This window comes from Capra hircus, chromosome 25 (genome assembly GCF_001704415.2).
Source record: "Capra hircus breed San Clemente chromosome 25, ASM170441v1, whole genome shotgun sequence".
NCBI classification, from domain to species: domain Eukaryota; kingdom Metazoa; phylum Chordata; class Mammalia; order Artiodactyla; family Bovidae; genus Capra; species Capra hircus.
In genome coordinates, this window is record NC_030832.1 from 33,384,970 (window position 1) to 33,406,797 (window position 21,828).

General features: G+C 53.6%; 1 protein-coding gene across 1 annotated transcript; it reads right to left on the reverse strand.

Moving 5' to 3' along the window:
- Nucleotides 1,366–5,368, reverse strand: VPS37D (VPS37D, ESCRT-I subunit). The gene is made up of 4 exons (XM_018041070.1): nt 5,114–5,368; nt 3,623–3,794; nt 3,066–3,148; nt 1,366–2,462 (listed from the first exon to the last, which is right to left on the reverse strand). The coding sequence occupies exons 1-4, from the start codon at nt 5,249–5,251 to the stop codon at nt 2,100–2,102; spliced, it is 756 nt and encodes a 251-aa protein (XP_017896559.1). The 5' UTR covers nt 5,252–5,368; the 3' UTR covers nt 1,366–2,099.

Sequence of the window (21,828 nt, forward strand, 5' to 3'; positions counted from 1 at the left end):
TGGGAGGGATCTGACTGGACTTGACGGGCTGTCAGAAGCTCAAACGGGCCAGTCCCTCTAACTATTGCCTACATTTCTAAAGATCCCATCAGAGGAATTCCCTGGCAGTCCAGTGGTAAGGACTGTACATTTCCACTGCTGGGCACCTGGTTTCAATCCATGGTCAGGGAACTAAGATTCCAGGAGCTGCACCCGTGTAGCCAAGGGAAAAAAAAAAAAAAACCCAAAACAAAATTATTAAAACACAAGATCCCATCAAGCAGTCACTCAGGTGCTGCTCAGACAGCTTTAGGAACGGGGACCGCCTACCTCTAGTAGCAGCCGTGGCTCTAGAGCCTCATCCTGAGCAAAAATCTGGCTCCCTGTGGTCTCCACCCACTAGTCTTGACTCTGACTTCTGGCTCTATGTGAAGCAGCTCTTCTGCAAGGGACTCAGTCCCAGTCCTTTTTCTCTCATTATTGTTACTCCAAAGGTGGGCTTCCCTGGTGGCTCAGACAGTAAAGAATCTGCCTGTAAGGCAGGAGACCTGGGTTCAGTCCCTAGGTTGGGAAGATTCCCTGGAGGAGGACATGGCAACCCACTCCAGTATTCTTGCCTGGAGAATCCCATGGACAGAAATGCCTAGCGGGCTACAGTCCATGGGGTTGCAAAGGTCAGGCACAACTGGGCGACTGTCACTTTATCAAAGGTGCTGCTGCTGTGGGGTTCCCTTCGAGTTTAAAACTTCAGTAAGTAGAGCCAACCGAGCATTTGCCTCGGTCTAGATGGTTACTTCCCTACTAACATGGACCGAGGTCACAGTAGCTTCTACAGCACTCTGACTTCTCTCACTGAGAGGATCTTCCTTGACTTCCTGCCAAACTTCATCTCATCAAACTTGACCTACGCTGATCCAAGACATACTCCTACTCTCTGGTCTTGTCCCACCGTCATCAGCCAAGCTGCCACCTGGTGTTTACCCAAGCTGAAGACAGACAGCTTCAGCCTTATGGGAGCCCCTCTATCACCCGGTGGGCGCGGTCATTTGACAGGCCAGGGAAGGAGCAGGGCCATCCTGATGGGGCCTGCAGGGCGCCCAGGAGAGGAGAGTGCACAGCGGTGCGGCCCTTGAGAACTGGGACGCAGAGTGCACTTCTGTCCAGCAGGGCTGGGAAGTGAAGAGCTAGGAAAAGACTCTCTGGGGTTGGCAACCAGAGAAGGTTTCATGAAAGAGGCAGAAGCAGTGCTGGACCCGAAGGACAGCTGGGCTTTGGATGGGCAGAGAGGAAAGGAGGGCCTCTCAAGAGTAGGCAGCTCAGGACCTGAGATGAGGATGCAGTGGCTGAGAGGCCGGGTGAGGGGTTAGAGAGGAGTCGGGCAGCATCGTCATCCTCATCATCACATTTATTGACGGCCCCTGGGAGGCGGGGCTGGGGACAGAACATACAAAGACAAGGACCTGCCCTCAAAAAGGTTCCATTCTAAGGAGACGGGACAGAAAAATACAGAATGGTCTTTCCGGGGGATGGCCCACTCTCACCCCTGCAGGTCAGAAGCCCCTGGCCTACCTCGCCCCAGGGTCTGGAGCCTGAGTGGGGCAGGTAGTAGTAGCCCCATGGCCATGGTGTCCCTGCCCCTGCCACTGGGGCCTGACCCCCCTGGCTCCTAGGTGGTGGACCCCAGCACTGGGGGAAAGGTAGGCTCAGGACATGATGGAAAACACCGGTCAGCCGTGGCATTGTGCGAGCCCAGCGGAGGGGCAGGGGCACTAGGGCCCCCTAGGCAGGGCCCCTTGAAGGAGGTGGGCAACTTCCCAGGCCCCCATGAGTCAAGTTCTTGCACTGGGGCTGGCCCATCACCCGGGAGGCCCCAGCCGGGGAGAAAAAAAAGGCAGAGATTCCTCAGCGCCAGAAGCATCAGACCCTGCCCACCCCACCCCCAGCCCTCTCTCTGGGCATCTCCCAGTGGACCCTCCTCCCCAGCTCAGCCTCCAGGGCCAGGGCCTGCCTAGGGCCAGGGGGAGGGGCCTGCCCCTCCCCCCACCCAGGCAGTGGGGGAGGAGGAGGAGCCACGCATCAAGTTTGTCTGGGCCCCCCATGGGGGGGCCATACCCTGGATCCTACCGGTGGGGGGGCTCTGGCTGCGAGGGCCGAGGGCTCAGCAGAGGGGCTGGGCCCAGGGGGCACCCGGGGGAGCCCTTCAGTGGGGGCACTGGGCGGCAGTCCAAGGGGGGCAGGCTCCGGGGCACTGCCGGTGGCCCCCGGGCGGCCCCGGTGGGCAGGACTGCGGCAGCGGGGAAGGATTTGGGGGGCTCCGCGGCAGCCGTGGGGGCTGGCTGGCCAGACCGCTCCCGGCGCCGCAGCAGCTCCTGCAGCTTCTCTGCCTGGGTCCGCCTCAGGTGGGCCAGGGCCCGGCCTCGTTGGAAGGCGGGCAGGAAAGCCTCCAGGCTCTGCTCCCCCAGCAGCAGCTGCTCCATCTGCTCCTGGGACAGGAGGGAAGGGACAGTTTAGGAGGACCATGACCGAAGACTCAGGGCTGGTCCTCTCTCCATCCTGAATCCCTTCCGATGGACCCCACCACCCCGGTCGGGGATGGGGCACTGAGTTCCAGCCTCGCCTGCCCCTTGGTGAGTGACTGTGGACCAAGTCCTCTCCTCTCAAGCCTTGATTGCGATCACCAGACCTGCCGGGGCAGGGACGAGGGGGGTCCAGGGATGAGGACACACCTGGAGGGGACAGGTGTCCATCTCCTTCAGGCCAGGGCCCTCCGCCTCCATCCCTCCACACCCTGAGCACTGTGCTCCCACCCACTGTGCTGGGACGACTGCCCCGGCTCCTCTATAGCCCCAGCCTAAGCTGCCCAGAGATGGTCACAGGAAGCCGGGGGAAAGTCACAGATGGGGACGGTGGGCCTTGTGTCCAGGGCGGACAGCAATTCAGCAGGCCCTCCTGGGGGCCAGGCACTCAGGGCAGGCTTCCTGGAAGAGGGGCTCTCACAACCTGCAATGTAAGAATCAAGGGGAGGGGACGATGATAGGTTGGGTTCCTCCTCCAGGTCCCCAGGCCCAGCCGCCCTCTCCTCTCACCTCAGCCTCCTGCTCAGCTTCTTCCAGCTCAGCCTGCAGCCAGCCCAGCGCGCAGTGGGGGCTCCAGCGGTGCATGCTCTCCTCTGAGGGCCGCAGAGGGATGCAGTGAATAGCCCCTGCCCTCAGGGCCTGTCACCCTGGACAGACAGGCCGGAGCCCCAGGGCCCGCTGCTGACTCTCCCTGACCTGTGTGACTCTACGCTTCCCCTCCCCTCTCTGGGGCCTCAGTTTCCTCACCTGGACAACGCCCTGCGGCATCAGTTTGTGTGCCCCCCCCCACCCCGTCCTGGTGCGAAAGAGGAAGCAGAGGCTGTCTCCTAGAGCACCCCAGACCCTTGGGCAGCAGGTCCCCTCTTCTCCCAGGGCCCCATTCTGGCCTCTCCAACCCAGCTCTACTCGCCAACTACTCACTTTCCCAACTTGGGCATTGCCCAGGAGTAGCACCCCTGCAAACTTGCCCGAAGAAGAGGTGTGCCCAAGTTCCCAATCTTCGGAGCCTGGCACTTCGCAGGCACCCCCACCCCCCACCCCGGGCAGTTCTCCCCATCGTCCCTCACCCAGTCGCTGCAGCTTGTCCGCACAGCTCTCGGCCACCTCCCGGAGCTCCTGGTACTTGATGGCCAGGGCAGTGCGGCCCATCTCCAGGCGGGGACGCAACGCCAGATTCTCCTTGGCTAGCGCGTAGTTGGAAGCCAGGCATGCCTCACGCTCCAGCTGCAGGCCTTGGAACTGTCAGAGGGGAAGAGCCCAGAGGCCCATTCAGGGACTCTCCCCACGGCCGCCGACCGCCCCCCCTCCACCCAGGCGGTAGTGCCCACGGGCCAAGCCGAAGGCGCCCCAACCTCAGGATGGCGAGCCAACAGGTGGAGGTGCTGGGAGAGCCCAGACCCCACTTTGCCTCGGTTTCCTAGTCCACAAAGTGAGCTAAAAACGTCTCCCTTATAGGATTGTTGGGAGACTGAAGTGAGGAAAACTACGAAGGTCTCTACAAATGTTAGTTAATTTTTAATTTTTCAATTAATATGTCTGCTCAGGTCCCCGAGGAGCCCCCCTCCCTCCTCTGTCCCATTTTCCATGCATGGGCAGCTTCCCTCTCATTCCAGGCCTTTGTCTGCTTCCTCTTCAGGTGTTTGCTCCGAAAACACTCCCCATCCCCTGCTCTGACTCTCCAGAGTGAGGTGCTCACCCTGTCCCTGTCTGGCACCCCCTCACACACACACCCCCCCTCACACTCCTCCTTTGCCCTCCAGTGGAATCCCCACACCCCAAGGAATACACACCCCCTTTTCCTCCCCGATCCCCTAGCACCTGCTCCCAGCTCTCCTTCTCTTGCAGAAAGCAGACCCCTTTCTTTCCTGGCCCTGGAGAAGGCTTTTTCCTTCTGTTACTAGGCGGACCAAGCTTCCCCTCCCTGCCCCTGGAGAACGCCCTACCCTCCATCTGTCCCCTGTAGAATGCACATGGCCCTCCCGCCTGCCTCCCTCCAATGTACACTTTCCCTTTCCGCCCCCCACAGACAACCAGCCCGGGCCTATCTCCTGTGAAATATACAACTTTCTCTCATGGTGGCCTATGGAACACACACCTCAGCTTTCAGTACCCCTCCCCAACGGAAAACACAAAGCCCCCTCTTGCACTCCCAGCATACGGACACCCTCCCAACGGTACCCCAGGTGTCAAACAGGCCCCTAGTTCTCCCTATGGAAGGCGCCTCCCCTTTCTGGCCCTACAGAACGTGGGTGTGCGAGCCAGGGCCCCCCACAACACAGCCGCCCCCCGGAACACACCTCCCTGGAGCATCCGCCGTAGGACACGCCTCGCGGCCATCCCGGGGGTGCACGGGCGCCTCCCTGGGTCTCCGGCGCGCCCCACCCGCCCCAGGCCAGCTCCGGGCGCCCCCTCCCCCGGGGGCGGCTCCGCCGGGCCCACTCGTACGTGCCAGGCTCCAGCGGCCCCGCGGCCCGGCCAGCGCGGCCCTTCGGTCGGTCGGCAGGTCCGACAGGCCGCGGCCCGTCCCCCGCGCCCCCCGCCCGCGCCCCCGGTGCTACCTTCCTGCTGAGCCGCACGATCCGGTCCAGCTTGGGCTCATCCTGAAGCAGGTCCCGGAGCTGCCCGGTGCTGAGGATCCCAAAGCGCCCCGGGCTGCCGGGCTCCGGCCCCGCCCGCGCCGCCCGGGCCCGGTACATGCCGCCCGCCCGCGCCCCCAGCTCGGCTGCTGGCTCGGCCCGCTCGGCCCGCTCCGCCCCGGCTCCGCTCCGCTCCGGCTCCGGCTCCGGGATCCGGCTCGGGCTCGATCTCCGGCGGCGCGCGGCGCTCCGCCGCCAGAGGGCGCCCCGCCCGCTCTTAAAGGGGACGCGGCGTGGAGGCTGGGGGTAGGGCGCGGAGGGGGCGGGCCGCACCCCTTCCCGCCCCGGTGGCGCCGCGCCTCCCGCACCCGCGGATCTCCTGGCAACCCATCATCCTTCCGCCGTCTGGATCTCTAGGGCCGCCTCTCTCCGCTCCCCTTCTCTCGGCCTTCAGTCACCACGCCCCCAGGCACGGACTCTCCCACCCCAGGCGCTTACAGGTTGCAAGGCTGTTTCACATTTACCCCTTGAATTCGAACGATTTTTTGAATTTGGCCAGGCTCCAGGAGCTCCTGCCCTCCTGATAACTTGGATAAGTCATTCACCTCCCCCAGCCTCAGTTTTCCCTTCTACAAAATGGGGTGATGATACACAAAGTCAGGAAAAGAGGCAGTGAATCTTGAGTCCCTTGTTTTAGTCGCACAGTCATGTCGGACTCTTTGGCGAAGCCATGGACTGTAGCCCGCCAGGCTCTTCTGTCCATGGGATTTCTCAGGCAAGAATACTGGAGTGGGTTGCCATTTCCTTCTCCAAGGAATCTTCCCAACCCAGGGATCAAACCCTCGCCTCCTGCTTTGGCAGGTGGATTCTTTACCACTGAGGCACCAGGGAAGCCTGTAGAGTCTCTTACCTGTAGTTAAATGAATACCTGATATGAACTACTGTTATTTCAGAGATGAGGATACAGATTCTCAGAGATGATGTCACCTACCCAAAATCACGTTCCAGGTAAAGGACAGACAATCTCAGTTCTTCCTGTATATGCAGGTCCTCAACCCAGCCAGAGGACAGAGGGCGTGCTGGAGATGTCTGAGAAAGACACCGAACTGATGGAATGGGGCAGGACAAGCTTGCTGATGCATTGTGAAGGCAACACTTTGCCCACAGTTTTCAAAACATTTATTTTTATTTATTTGGCTGTGTTGGTTCTTACTTGCCACATGTGGGATCCTTTTTTTTTGTTGCGTCATGTGGGAGCTAGTTCCCCCACCCGGGATTGAGCCTAGACCCCCTGCATTGAGGGTGCAGTCTTAGCCACTGGACCACCAGGGAAGTCCCCTTCTTCCAGATTTATATGGTAACTGAAATTTGGTTTTCCTCCTCCAGACTCAGTTGGAGCATCACCACCTCCAGGAAATCCTCTTTACCTCCCCAGGTGGCGTTGTGTGCCCCACAGTCCCTGCTGCCTCCATCAGGGTCCTGGGTATTATCAAGAGCCCTGCCACATGTCCCAGTTTCCCGGTTATGAGCTCCTTGGTTCTGCTGTGCGTCCTCCAGACCCACTATTTCTGCCGTTCTTCCAGGGGCCTCCTAGACATTCCCTCCTGTCTGGCCCACCTTTGGCCCCTCTTCCTCCAGTCTTTCTTCACTCTAAGAGGCCTTGGTGAGATCTGATGGGAGCTCTTCCCTCAGCTTGTTCCTCTTCGTCACCAACCCCTCTTTATTCTACACCCGCCCCAATGCCTTTCCTTCCCTCTGCCTCCAGGAAGAGAAACCTCCCCTCATTCCAAAGCCAACGAAGTACCCTTGCTATGGGTCTCACCTTCACCTTGCCTCCTCTGAGAGGCTACCCCCCCCCCCACCCTGTGGTTAGTTATGTCTCTCTCTCTCTTTTAAACAAATATTTACTTATTTAGTTGGCTGCATCAAGTCTTAGTTGCAGCAGGCGGAATCTTTGTTGCCACACGAACAAGTCTTCCATTGCAACACACAGACTCTAGTTGTGGCACGAAGGCTCAGTAGTTGGGGCGCCCTGAGATGCTCCAAGGCATGTAGAACCTTAGCTCCTGGACCTGGGATCCGACCTGTGTACCCTGCATAGCAGAACGGATTCTTTTTTAATTAATATGTTTACAAAATATTTATTTATTAGGCTTCCCTGGTCTTAGATGTGGCACACAGGATGCGCAATCTTTCAGTTGCAGTATGCAAACTCTTAGTCATGGCATGTGGGGTCTAAGTTCCCAGGCCCCCTGCATTGGGAGTGTGAAGTCTAAGCCACTGGATCACCAAGGAAGTTCATATATCTCTTTCTTTCTCTGTCTCTTTCATGTTTAATTTCTGTTTAGACTGATACCTCCCTTTCACCTCCACCCAATATTTTGAAAGTACCCGGTTATGAACTGAGTATGTGCTCAGTCATGTCCGACTCTGTGTGACCCCATGGACTGTAGTCTGCCAGGCTCCTCTGTCCATGGGATTTCCCAGGCAAGAATACTGGAGTGGGTTGCCATTTCCTTCTCTATATGAACTGAGTACCCCGCCCCCAGTTGATATTTTGAAATCCTAGCCTCCAATGTGATGATATTTGGAGGTGGGGTTTTGGAAGGTAAGTTTAGATGAGGTCATGAGAGTGGGTTCCCATGATGGGATTAGTGTCCTTCTAAGAAGAGGAAAAGAGACCAAAGTTTTTTCTCTCTCCACCGGATGAGGTCACAGTTAGAAGGCCACCATCCACGAATCAGGAAAAGAACCCTTACCAGAAGCCAAATCTGCTGGCACCTTAATCTTGGGCTTCCCAGCCTCCAGAATTATGAGAAATAGGTATCTTTTGTTTAAGCCACCCAGTGTGTGGTATTTTGTTGTGACAGTCCAAGCCGACTAACATACCGTCTACACTGCACTCCGTGCATTCGTTTCCTCGTTAGCCTGTGTGTGCGCTCGGTTGTGTCCAACCCTTTGCAACCCCATGAATTGTATCCCACCAAGCTCCTCTGTCCATGGAATTCTCCAGGCAAGAATACTGGAGTGGGTTGCTATTTCCTACTCCAGGCGATCTTTCCCATCTAGGGACCGAAGCCATGCCTCCTGCATTGGCAGGTGGATTCTTTACCACTGAGCCACCTGGGAAGCCCCCATTTCCTCATACCTCCCCTTATTCCTTGACTCAGTCTGACTTCACCCCACCACCGCTTCAAGGGCACTGCTCTAGCCAAGGTCATGGACCGCTTCTGACTTCCAGAGCCCTTCTTTCTCACATTCAACACTATCGACCACCCTCTCTTTCTTGGGCACATAGCAGTCAGAGTCCAGACATGTCACAAGTGTCAAACTGGCAAAAATTAAAAAGTCAGGTAATATTAAGTGTTGGTGAGGTTGGGAAGTGACAGGAATGCTTACATACTGCTAGTGGGAGAGAGAATCAGTTCACTGGAGAGCAATTTGACAAACTCATAAAGAACATTCAATGTGCAGTGGACAGAGTAACAGACCCCAAAGTCAGCCACGTCCTCATCCCTGAGACCTGTGGATATGTCACCTTCCATGGTGAAAAGAACTTTGCAGCTGTGATTAAATCAACGATCTTGTGATGCAGAGAGTGCTGGATCACCCAGGTGGGCCCAGTGTAATCACAGGGGTTCTTAGAAGGGAAAGGCAGGAGGGTCAGAATCAGAGAAGACACAACAATAAAATTGGTGTGTTGGAGTCAGCGAGAAACTTGAAGACAGTATGTTGCTGGCTTTGAAGACGGAGAAAGAAGCCACAGCAGACAGCCTCTAGAAACCGGAAAAGGCAAGGAAGTGGGTTCTCCCCGAGAGATGCTAGAGGGGGTGCATCCCTGCCAGTGACTTGACTTCAGTCCAGGGAAACCCATTATAGACTCCTGACATCCGGAACTGTAAGAGAATATGTCTGTGCTGTTGGGTCCAGTGGCTGGGACTCTGTGCTCCCAAGGCAGGGGACCCGGGTTCAGTCCCTGGTCAACTAGATCCCGCGTGCCACAACTAAGAGTTCACATGCCGCAACTTACTTCCTGCATGCCAAAACGAAGATTCAAGATCGCACATTCTGCAACGAAGACCCAGAGCAGCCAAATAAGTAATGGATAAATAAATTATGTGTGTTTTTTTAAAGCACAAATTCGGCAATTTGTTACAGTAGCAATAAGCAGCTAATACAGACTTCTCGGAACATTCACTGCCTTGGACTGGAAGACAAGAACAGGAATATTTGCAGTGACTCTACTTGTAATAACAAGAAACTGGAAACAGCCCCAATGTCCAGGGCAACGAAACACTTCATACTACGCTCAGAAATGGGCAGGTTGCAGCTACGCACGTCAATCTGGTTGAATCTCACAAACAATACCTCGAATAAAGGCAGCAGTCTCAGAAGAGTACATTCAGTATAATAATGTTTATGTAAAGTTTAGAAACATGCAGAGCCATACTTCATATTGCTTGGAGATATGTACAAAGTACAGGAACAATAAATAACCAAATTCAGCAGTGTGGCAGTCTGGCAGAAGAAGGATGGAATTGAGGCGACAGAGGGGACTTCAATGGCATTAAGAGATAGTTCAGGGATTTCCCTGGCAGTCCAGTGGTTAAGACTCCATGCTGCCAATGCAGGGAGTGTGGGTTCAACCCCTGGTAGGGAACTAAGATCCCAAAATATATATTTTTTAATTAGAATTAAAGAGATAGTTCAGTTTCTTAGGCTGAGTGTAGGTACACACAGGTGCATACTTTGGGGTAAGCCTGAAAATTTTTATATAAAATTGGTGGTTCAGAGTGAAAAAAATTCACCTGCCAATGCAGGAGATTCAGGAGACACAGGTTTCATCCCTGGGTCAGGAAGAGCCCCTGGAGAGGGAATAGCAACCCACTCCAGCACTCTTGCCTGGAAAATCCCATGGACAGTGGACCCTGGTGGGCTATATGGTCCACGGAGTCGCAAAGAGTCGGATATGCCTGAGTGACTGAGCACACGCTCACCCAATAATTTTAAGGGTATATTTTTAGACCTTAGCTTTGAAGTCAGACAGCTTGAAGTCAGCTTGGGTCCCCTTCTGAGCTCTGCTGCTTCCTATGTGACCAAGAGCAAATTCCTCAATTCCCAGAGTCTTAATGATACCATCTCTGAAGTGGGTGGTTGAAGGATTCAGGGACTTGATATGTGTCTAACACAATGCCTGCCACTTCATCATGCTCCAGAAACAGCAGCTGCAATGGGTTCCTCTTTCTAGAAACAATCCCTTCGATTTAATTTATGGAGCACCTACTTTCTGCCAGGGACTCCCAGGGGCTGCCCAAAGAAAAGGGACACTTTATCCTCAGGGTTCTGCTCCCTGGTTCAGTCTTTAAATTCATTATTCTCCAAGGATTCAATCATCACTCCCTTTTTTCTTTTTTCTTCTTTTTTTTCTTTTTTTAAAAAAAAAGCAGCTTTATTGAGATACATGCCATACAAGTCAACAATTTAAATTGTACACTTCAGTGGGTTTTGGTATATTCACAGAATTGTGAATCCATTGGCACAATTTTAGAACATTTTCATCACCCCCAAAAGAAACTGTACCTGGAATTCCCTGGTGGTCCAGAGGTTATGACTCCATGCTTCCACGGCAGGGGGTTCGATCCCTGGGCAGGGACTCAGATCCCATAAGGCAAAACAACAAAAACAAACCAAAAACTCTGTACTCATTAACAGTGACTCCCCAGTTCCTCCAAACCCTGACTCCCACCACCAGCCCCAGGCAACTAACCTACTTGCCTGTTCTGAATGTTTCACATTAATGGAATTCTTTAATATGTGATTTTTCGTGACCAGCTTCTTTAAAAACATAATGTTTTTGAGATTCATTCTTGGGAAAAAGTGAAAGTGAAAGTCGCTGAGTCGTGTCCAACTCTGCCAGAATACTGGAATGAGTAGCCTTTCCCTTCTCCAGAGGATCTTCCTGACCCAGGAATCGAACTAGAGTTTCCTGCATTGCAGTCGGATTCTTTACCAGCTGAGCTTAATTCCTTTTGACTTTTTGTTGGTCCATACATGACATAAAATTTACCATTTTAATCATTTTAAAGAAGGTTCCAGTTCCTTCACCAACACTTGTTATTATCTATCTTTTTTAAAATTATAATTCTCCTAGTGGGTATGAAGTGTTGTCTCATGGTTTTGATTTGCATCTCTCTGGTGACGCATGATGTTCACCATCTTTTCTTATGCGATTTGTTGTTTTTAATATCTGCTTTATAGAAATGTCTAGTCTGATCCTTTGCCCATATTTGTCTCTTTATTGTTGAGTTTGTAAGAGTTCTTTATATATTCTGGACGCTAGTCCTTTATCAGGGATATGGTTTATAATTTTCTCCCACTCTGTGGGTTGTCTTTTCACTTTCTTGATGGCGCCCTTTGATGCACACAAGTTTTTACAAAAAGTTTGATGAAGTCCTATTTGTCTATTTCTTTCTTCTGCTGCTTGTGCTTTGACATCATATCTAAGAAATCATTTTATAACTCTAGGTCATAAAAATTCACCTTTATGTTTTCTTCTAAGGTTTTATAGATTTTAGCTCTTCCATTTAGGTCATTGGTCCATTTTGAACTAATCTTTGTATATGGTGGGAGTTAGGGGTCTGACTTCATACTTTTGCATGTGGACATCCGGTTATTGTAGAACAGATACATACACATCCTCTTTTAAAATCCATACCTCACACCATTTCACACCAGTCAGAATGGCTGCTATCCAAAAGTATACAAGCAATAAGTGCTGGAGAGGGTGTGGAGAAAAGGGAACCTCTTACACTGTTGGTGGGAATGCAAACTAGTACAGCCACTATGGAGAACAGTGTGGAGATTCCTTAAAAAACTGGAAATAGAACTGCCATATGACCCAGCAATCCCACTGCTGGGCATACACACCGAGGAAACCAGAATTGAAAGAGACATGGGTACCCTAATGTTCATTGCAGCACTGTTTATAATACCCAGAACATGGAAGCAACCTAGATGTCCATCAGCAGACGAATGGATAAGAAAGCTGTGGTACATATACACAATGGAGTATTACTCAGCGATTAAAAAGAATACATTTGAATCAGTTCTAATGAGGTTGATGAAACTGGAGCCTATTACACAGAGGGAAGTAAGCCAGAAAGAAAAACACCAATACAGTATACTAACGCATATATATGGAATTTAGAAAGATGGTAACGATAAACCTGTATGTGAGACAGCAAAAGAGACACAGATGTATAGGACAGACTTTTGGACTCTGTGGGAGAGGGCGAGGGTGGGATGATTTGGGAGAATGCCATTGAAACATGTATATTATCATATATTGAACGAGTCACCAGTCCAGGTTCGATGCATGATACAGGGTGCTTGGGGCTGGTGCACTGGGATGACCCAGAGGGATGGGATGGGGAGGGAGGTGGAAGGGGGGTTCAGGATGGGGAACACATGTACACCTGTGGCGGATTCATGTCAGTGTATGGCAAAACCAATATAATATTGTAAAGTAATTAGCCTCCAATTAAAATAAATTTATATTAAAAAAAAGAAAAGGCAATAGAATAAAATCCAGACCTCAGTTCAGTTCAGTTCAGTCACTCAGTCATGTCCGACTCTTTGCAACCCCATGAATCACAGCACGCCAGGCCTCCCTGTCCATCACCATCTCCTGGAGTTCACTCAAACTCACATCCATTGAGTCGATGACGCCATCCAGCCATCTCATCCTCTGTCATCCCCTTCTCCTGCCCCCAATCCCTCCCAGCATCAGAGTCTTTTCCAATGAGTCAGCTCTTCGCATGAGGTGGCCAAAGTACTGGAGTTACAGCTTTAGCATCATTCCTTCCAAAGAGCACCCAGGCAGGTACACAGAAATAGATTAATAGTAATTCTTATTTTTTGATACAGTTGTCTTTGGTGTCTACTTAGCCTGCATTTATTTCATTTATTTGTGTATTTATTCATTTATAATGAGCACCAGTGAATCTACCACCCAACCCCAGAACTGGAACCTTACCAAAACCTTACATCTGGGTTTTCCTACCTTGCTTGCTCACACCCTTGAATTTAGGGATTATCACTCCTTTTATCACCTTTTTTCCCCTGTGTGGCATGTGGGATCTTAGTTCCCTAACCAGGGACTGAACCCGGTCCCCACATTGCAAGGTGGATTCTTAACCACTGTACCACCGGGGAAGTCCCCTCTTTAGCCAGTTCTCCTGACATTCACAAGTGTATGTTTTTTTTTTTTTTTAACAAAGAATCTGTTCTGGGGCTGAATCTAGAGTTGAAAGAGGCCCAAGAACTTTGGTCAAGTGACAGTCAGTCCCTTCTGCTGGGTAAATCGTCCACCCACCTCCCCAAGACGGTTGTGTGGTCCTGGCCCAGCTCAGGCGGACTGACCACTCCTGGGCTGAGCCCCCCGTCCCCTGCTGGCCCTCCACTGCCTCCCTCTTCTGCTGCTGCTGCTAAGTCGCTTCAGTCATGTCTGACTCTGTGCGACCCTGTAGACGGCAGCCCACCAGGCTCCCCCGTCCCTGGGATTCTCCAGGCAAGAACACTGGAGTGGGTTGCCATTTCCTTCTCCAATGCATGAAAGTGAAAAGTGAAAGTGAAGTCCCTCAGTCGTGTCCGGCCCTTAGCGACCCCATGGACTGCAGCCTTCCAGGTTCCTCCATCCATGGGATTTTCCAGGCAAGAGTACTGGAGTGGGGTGCCATTGCAATGGCCTCCCTCTAGTTCTAGCAAATCTGACCAGTCTTGCCTTTGATGGAAACTACAGCTCCCTATCCTCTCCCAGATGGAGACTACATTACTTTGTCTAATGCCTGTGCTCCTCTTTTTCCCTTTTGCCCATCTCATACTCAACCTCTAGACCCTCTTCCAGTCATGCCACACTCTTGACCATTCCCAAGTCTCACACTGCATCTCTGCACCTCTCCTGCTTTTGCCCAAGATGTCCCACCACCCAGAATGCCCTTCCTCTCAATGCCTTATCCTAAAGCTATTGAAGAACTGACCCATCCTTTTGGCTCAGCACATACCTCCTCCTGCACAGGCAGAATCCATCCTTCCTTCCTAGCCCACTCTGTCCCAGCCCCGATCCCAGCCTGACCTGTACCAGAGTCATTAAAGACCCATCCATCCCCTCTCTTGTTAGACAAGAGGTCCCCTAAAAGCAAGGACAGAATCTGTGTCAGTTTTTTCCAGTCCTAATCCCCACCACAGGATCTGCTACTTGGCAGACACAGGACCAGGGCGGGCGTGCATGCGTGCTAAGTACTTCAGTCATGTCCAACTCTTTGTGACCTTATGGACTGAAGCCCACCAGGCTCCTCTGTCCAAGAGATTCTCCAGGCAAGAATGCTGCAGTGGGTTGCCATGCCCTCCTCCAGGGGATCTTCCCGACCCAGGGATCAAACCCATGTCTCTTATGTCTCCTGCACTGACAGGTGGGTTCTTTACCACTTGGGAAGCCCAAGGCCAGGACATCTGGGCTCAGATTTCACCTGTGTGAACCTCAGACAAATTACTCAACCTCTCTGTGCCTCGGTTTCCTCATCTATAAAATAAGGAAAAATACCCACACCATTTGGTTGTTGAAAAGATTCAATGAATTAACCCACGTAAAGGGCTTAGGAAGTTCAGGCAGGACCCTGGCAAGCTTGGCAAATGCTAGACAGACATGGTAGAAGTCTGTGGTTGAAACGACTTCCCAGGTGGCTCAGTGGTAAAGAATCCACCTGCCAAGCACGAGACACGGGTTCTGTTCCTGGGTCAGGAAGATCCTCTGGAGAAGGAAATGACAATCCACTCCAGTATTCTTGCCTGGAAATCCCAGGGACACAGGAGCCTGGTAGGCTTCAGTCTGTGGGGTTGCAAAAGAGTTGGACATGACTTAGTGTCTGAACAGCAACCTCACTCTTAAGAATCTTCATAGAAAAGGGGAGATACTTTCTACTGATCTTCAAGAGGTGTCCTTAAACGAAGAGACCCTCAAGCCTCTCCAGTTTCCATTAAGGGAAGGGGAGGCACCCACCAGAGACCATCTTTATCACCTCCCTTCATACTCAGCATCAAAATAACCATGAACGTCTTCCTCCTTCAGGAAGCCTTCCAGGATTGGACTGCCTCAAGGAGCTTCTCCTTCCCTCTGTCTTCCTCTAGTGTGAAGGCCATCCCCACCACACTCCCGCACTTCCCCATCTTCACTTTGCTCTCCTCTTACTCTGCAGTGGATGTAACCACCTCCAGACCCACTTCCAGGCCCACGTGAGGTTTTCCTATAGATAAAACTGTAGCTAAGTGGGGCCCTGGAGAGAGAAGATCTTGTCCAAACTTTCCTGCCTCCCCTGTTTTACATGTGAGTAGGGTAAATCCAGGTTGCTCCGTTAAATCTGAATTTCCGGTGAACATGAATCATTTTTTTTGGCTGCTCTGGGTCTTCGTTGCTGCGTGCAGCCTTTCTCTGGTTGCTGCAAACGGGGGCTACTCTCTAGCTGTGGGGCTTGGGCTTCTCATTAAGTGGCTTCTCTTGCTGTGCAGTACAGGCTCTAGAGCGGGTGGGCTTGAGTAGTTGTGGTGCACAGGCTTAGTCTCTCCATGCCACATGTAATCTTCCCTGACCAGGGATCAAACCCATGTCCCCTGCGTTGGCAGGAAAATTCTTTTTTCTTTCTTATTTTGCAGTTTTTAAAAAAACTTTTACTTTTAATTGGAGGATAATTGCTTTACAGTGTTGTGTTGGTTTCTGCCCTACATCAACATGAATCAGCCATAGGTATACATATGTCCCCTCCTGCTTGAACCTCCCTTCCACCTGCCACCCCTTCCCAGCCCTCTAGGTTGTCCCAGAACACTGGGTTGAGCTCCCGGAATCATACAGCAAATCCCCCCGGCTGTCTGTTTTACACTTGATAATATGAATGTTTCAATGCTACTTTCTCCATTCACCACACCCTTGCCTTCCCTTGCAGTGCCCATGAGTCTGTTCTGCATCTCTATTGCTGCCCTACAAATAGGTTCAGTAGTACTATTTTTCTAGATTCCATAAATGTGCCCTAATATATGACATTTGTTTTTCTCTTTCTGGCTTACACTTTGCTCTTTCACTCTGCATAACAGGCTCTAGGTTCATCCACATCACTAGAACTGACTCAAATTCATTCCTCTTTATGGCTGAGTAATATTTCTTTGTATATATGTACTACAACTTCTTTATCCGTTCATCTGTTGATGGACGTCTAGGTTGCTTCCGTGTCTTGGCTGTTGTAAATAGTACTGGCAGGTGGATTCTTAGCCACTGGACCACCAGGGACGTCCTGAATTATCTTTTAGTATAAGTATACCCTGGAGAAGGCAATGGCACCCCACTCCAGTACTCTTGCCTGGAAAATCCCATGGATGGAGGAGCCTGGAAGGCTGCAGTCCATGGGGTCACGAAGAGTCGGACACGACTTCACTTTCACTTTTCATGCATTGGAAAAGGAAATGGCAACCCACTCCAGTGTTCTTGCCTGGAGAATCCCGGGGACGGGGGAGCCTGGTGGGCTGCCGTCTATGGGGTCGCACAGAGTCGGACACGACTGAAGTGACTTAGCATACTCTAAATAGGGCTTCCCAGGTGGCTCTAGTGGTAAAGAATCTGCCCACCAATGCAGGTAGACATAAGAGATGCGGGTTCAATCCCTGGGTGGGGAAGGATCCCCTGGGGGAGGGCGTGGCAACCCACTCCAGTCCTTGCCTGGAGAATCCCATAGACAGAGGAGCCTGGCGGGCTACAGTCGATAGAGTCACACAGAGTCAGACACGACTGAAGTGACTTAGCATGCAAGCACACACATACCTAAATAGTGCATGAGACAAACTTAAAAAATATTTCTTATTTATGAATACTTTTTGGCCTGTCCCTGTCGTCTCTCTGGGCTGCTACCCTGTGAGTGTCCAGGGTGTCTGCGGAATGAATGCTAAGAATCAGGAGGAATGTAGGGACCCAGAAGGGGAGGTCACACAAGGGGGAGTCAGTGGGCCCCAGGAGGCAGGGGGGATGAGGGAAGGGGGTTCAGGGAGGAGGACAGAGCCTCAAGGATGAGCACACAAGGTGGGGAGGGGTTCCGGGAAAGGGCAGGGTCATAGAAAGACACAGGGACCCAGTGGAGAGAAAGAATGTCAGAAAGAGGTTGCAGGAGGAACCGGAGCTTAAGAAGGTAGAGGCTGTGGAGGGGGAGGTTAGGGAAGTGACGGGTGGGGGTGTGAGAAGGGGAGGGCTGCTCTGGAGGAATGGGGGTGGGGATCCTAAGGATGACGGGAAATCAGGGACAGAGGGGGTCGGAACCCAGCACCGCATGGAGCTGGCGTCCAGAGGAATGAATGGTGCTCAGATAGCCTGATGGGAACTCAAGAGAGCTAAGAGGGGCTGGGGCTCAGGGTGTAACTGCCGCCTCCCAGGCGCTGCCTTTGCCCACCTGGGCCTGGCTCCACACCTGTGGCTCCTCCTCTCTCCAACCCAGCCCTAGATTTGGGCGCCAGGCACCAAACCCCCGCGGAGATGGGGTGGGGGCGGGTGGGTTGGGGGTTAAAGGTGATCGGGCCCGAGCGGGTCGCAGACTGGGAGTGGCAGAAGCCTGAGCCCATAGCCCGGGTCATGGCTGCCCCACAGCCCGCCAGCTGGGTGAGCGGCTGCCACCCACGTGCTAAGGAGAGAAGGAGGCACCGGATCAAGGGGCAAAGGACACCCCAAGCGGGCGGGGAGGGCGGGGGCCCCGGCAGTGCCAGCGTCCACACCCGCTGCTAAAAGCCCGGCCGGCGACTCAGCGCAGCGCACAGAGCCCTCTGCCGCCGGCGTAGAGAAGACACCGAGCATCCCGCGTGCGCCCCCGACGCCGCCCGGGGAGACCCGGTGGCCCTGGCTGGGCGCCACCCCGCCCGCAGATAGCGCGGAATCCAAGTAAGGGGCATGGAGGAGGGGCAGCGGGGACAGGTGCTTAGCCCGAGGGGAGTCGGAGCCTCGCTCGCGCGGACCTCGGTCTCCCCACCTGTCCAAGGGGGGAGGGGCTCTCCTATGGCTCTGCCGAGCATTAAGGGTTAATAGTCTCGCGAACCTGCCTGCCTCTCTGAAGTTCAGCTGCCTCGAGAAGGAGGCAATTTCATGCCCTAGAGAAGGCTCGAGATCAAGAATCGGAGAAGAGTTCATCCTGCTGCCCCGGCTCCCCGCTGTCTCCTCAGTCCAGCTGGGTGGGCCAGGGGTGAGGATGAGGGGAGGGGTCAGGTGCCCAGGGGGCTCTCCAGGGAGCTGAGTGTGGGCCAGGGAGTAAGAGGAAGGACCTTCCTCCCTATTGTCGCCCCCTGCCCTGGGCAGGTGTGGGTGCCTGTAGAGAAGCGGGTTCCAGGTGGGCTGGTGGATCAGGAACAAGGACCCAGACTCCTCCTGGCTGGACAGGGAGAAGCCCTGTGGATTCCCAGCCACCGGGCTTCTAGCCAACAGGCAGGGGCCAGGCAAGTGGTGAAAGGCACCCATGCTGGCTCCTACCGGCTTGGGAAGGAACTTCCCACCAGCTCCCCAGCCACCCTGTTCCCTGCCACCCTACCCCCATCCCAGGTCTCCTGAGTCCACCTGCAGGGTCAGGAAGCCAGAGTCAGGCCTAGTCTCTTGTCTGTGGCTGCCTGTGTGACCTTGGGCATGTTACCTCCTTTTTCTGGGCCTGGCTCTCCCTCCTGTGACTTGGGAGGCTTGTTCCGGGCCAATGGTATAGAAACAGGGACAGAATAAATTGGGGCCACTTCAGAGGACCGAGCAGCCCCCTCCAAGCCAGGTGGGTCTGGTCCTTGCCAAGGGGGATGATGTTGGAGGCTCAGCTGAATCAGCTGGCAGTCGGGGCCAAGGATCTAGCCCCTGCCTCCATCTCACCCAGCTCCTCTCAACATCTGCTCAGATCCTCAGAAGAGGGGCCTGGGACTCTCAGGCCCACCCTAGGGAGGCTCAGCGCCTCAGCCTCAGGGCAGGGACAGCTCCTGGAGGAGAGGGAGAATCCCACTGAGGAGCTCTGAGCTGTGGCAACCAGGAGTTCCCTCTTTTGCGAGGGTGATTCTTCTGACTGTGCCCCTCCACTACCCCCTCTTATGCCCTAAGTCAGTTCAGCCGCTCAGTCGTGTCTGACTCTTTGCGACCCCGTGAACTTCAGCACGCCAGGCCTCCCTGTCCATCACCAACTCCTGGAGCTTGCTCAAACTTGTGTCCATCGAGTTGGTGATGCCATCCAACCATCTCCGCCGTCCCCTTCTCCTCCTGCCTTCAATCTTTCCCAGCATCAGGGGCTTTCCCAATGAGTCAGTTCTTCATATCAGGTGGCCAATGTATTACCCTTCTAAGGACACTGTCTATCTGAGGCCTGGGCTCAGGGCTAGGGCAGAGATCAGGACTCAACCTGGGCCTAGGTGAGAGGGCTGCTGGGAGTTGGGGTCAGGGCCCCACCTGGGGTCCTGGAATGCTGTGAATGAAACTGTCTGACACGGGTGCAGGTGACTTTCGTAAACTGAGTAAGCACCGGCAAATGTGAGGGGCAGCTTTTTGGAGGCTCCATGACCTCACCTGCAAAAACACTCAGACTCCCCTCCCAGGGTCCTCCTTCTGAAGCTGCCCTTGACCCTACTGCTGGCCCTATGGTGGGCAAAAACAGGTTTTGGAGCTGTCAGGCCAGCAGAAGCCATCTTTAGGTCAATTCTCACCCCTTGATCAGGGCTGAAGAAGAGATTTGGGCTCAGATGTGAAGCAGAGGAAGGAGGCTCAAGAGAGCTGGGAGTTGGGGCAGGAACCAAACTTTCCTGTACACCTACTGTGTGCTGGGCACTGTGTGGGGCTTTTCTGTTGCTGTTTCCTTCTTTCTGATAACCTGAGATGGAAAGGGTATTCTATCCACTTTACCAATGAGGAAACAGAGGTTCAGAAAAGTCAAGACACTGGCTCAAGGTCAGGCAGGCTGGGATTCAAACTCAGGCAGCCTAATTCCAAGGCTTCTGTTCCCCTGGAAGAGGGCATGGCAACCCACTCCAGTATTCTTGCCTGGAGAATCCCAAGGACAGAAGACCCTGGCTACAGTCCATGGGGTTGCAAAGAATCAGACACGACTGAGGCGACTTTGTGCACACACTAGCTGACCTTGCGCAGGGGACCCTGCCAGCCCCCAGCCAGAAGGAACAGGGCATTCCTCTGGCAGGGCCTGGAGCCGACAAGTAGGCGATGCATCCCCTTGGCTGGCCCTGGAGGTCAGCTGGCAGGTGGGTGGGCAGGTAATGGTCAGCTGCTGGGGGACCCCATTGGCTGTAAGACTCTGGGTGAAAAATGTGCCTCCCTGGGATCCCCTTTCCATGTCACCCCAGGGGTCTGAAGCCCTGATGGAGCTGGTGAGGGGCCACACCTGGTGTGACGCCCAGAGCTCCCCAGCACTGGAGGGGCCCGGGGATTCTGGGCAGGGCTGAGCTGTCTGTCACCCGTCCATAGCTGGTCTGACAAGGCTTTTTCCATGCCCAAGTCCCCTGGTGGAGGTTGTTCTCTGTGTCCTGGAGCACCTAGTTCTTTCTCTAACACCATGTGCAGAGGTGTTGGCTAGGAAGGAAGGGAAAAAAAAGGGCAGGGGTGGGGGAGGCAGAAAAGGAACGAGGAAGGAAACCACACTTATCAGTGCCGACCACTGGCTGTCCCTCTCTCACTTCATTTGATCCTCACAACAACCCCCTAAGGTAAATATAACATCATATCACACACCCATTTTATTTATTTTATTTTATCAGCCTGGCCACACAGCATGTGAGATCTCAATTCCCTGACCAGGGGTCGAATCCCCATCCCTTACATTGGAAGCGACCTTTGGGCTGCCAGGGACATCCTGCCACATCCATTTTAAAGATGAGAACCAGTGCTCAAAGCACTCACTCCTTATAGAGGGGTCACACTCAGAGCGGGGCCCAAAGTCACAGATCAGGCGCAGCTTGGGCACCACCGTCCACGGCTCTGGGCCAGGGAGCCCCAGATGGGCCAGGCATCCTCTGGCCCTGACGTTTCCCAGCCAGGCAGGGATCTGAGGGGCCAGGGAGGTCTCGATGATGATGATTCCACCCCTCCAAGGTACCCCCCTTTCTGCTCTCCAGGAACTGACCCTGGGCAGCCACACCCAGACTTCAACTTGGTACACACAGGTGGCCAGAAATGTACAAAGGAGACTGCGCACCTGCTTTCCAGCTCTCTCTTTCCTCCTCTGTGGAATTGTCCCCGTTCTACTCCTCCCAGCCTGCTCTTGCGAGACTCCAGTGATGCAGCATGGAGGTTCCAGAGCTGGGGGCGAGGAGCCTGGCATGGTCGCTGACGCACCATGCCAGTGGTCTGAGACAGCCCCTGAACCCAACCAATCCCCACTCTCCCTCTGAGTAACACGAGGTCTGTGGCCCCTGCTGACTTACAATCTTCTAGATCATGGATAGAGTCTTGTGCAGCTGATGACACCCTGAACCCTGGAGGGTGTGGGGAGGACTTGCCAATCCTTTGTTGACGCAGCAAGTACTCACAAAGTGCCTACTGTGTGCCGGCTGCCCCTTCCACCCTGGTATGTGCGCCTTCTGCTACTTGATGTTTGCAGGAGGTCAGGTCAGCCTTCAGTGCCTCCGAGCAGCCCAGTGGAAGGACACAC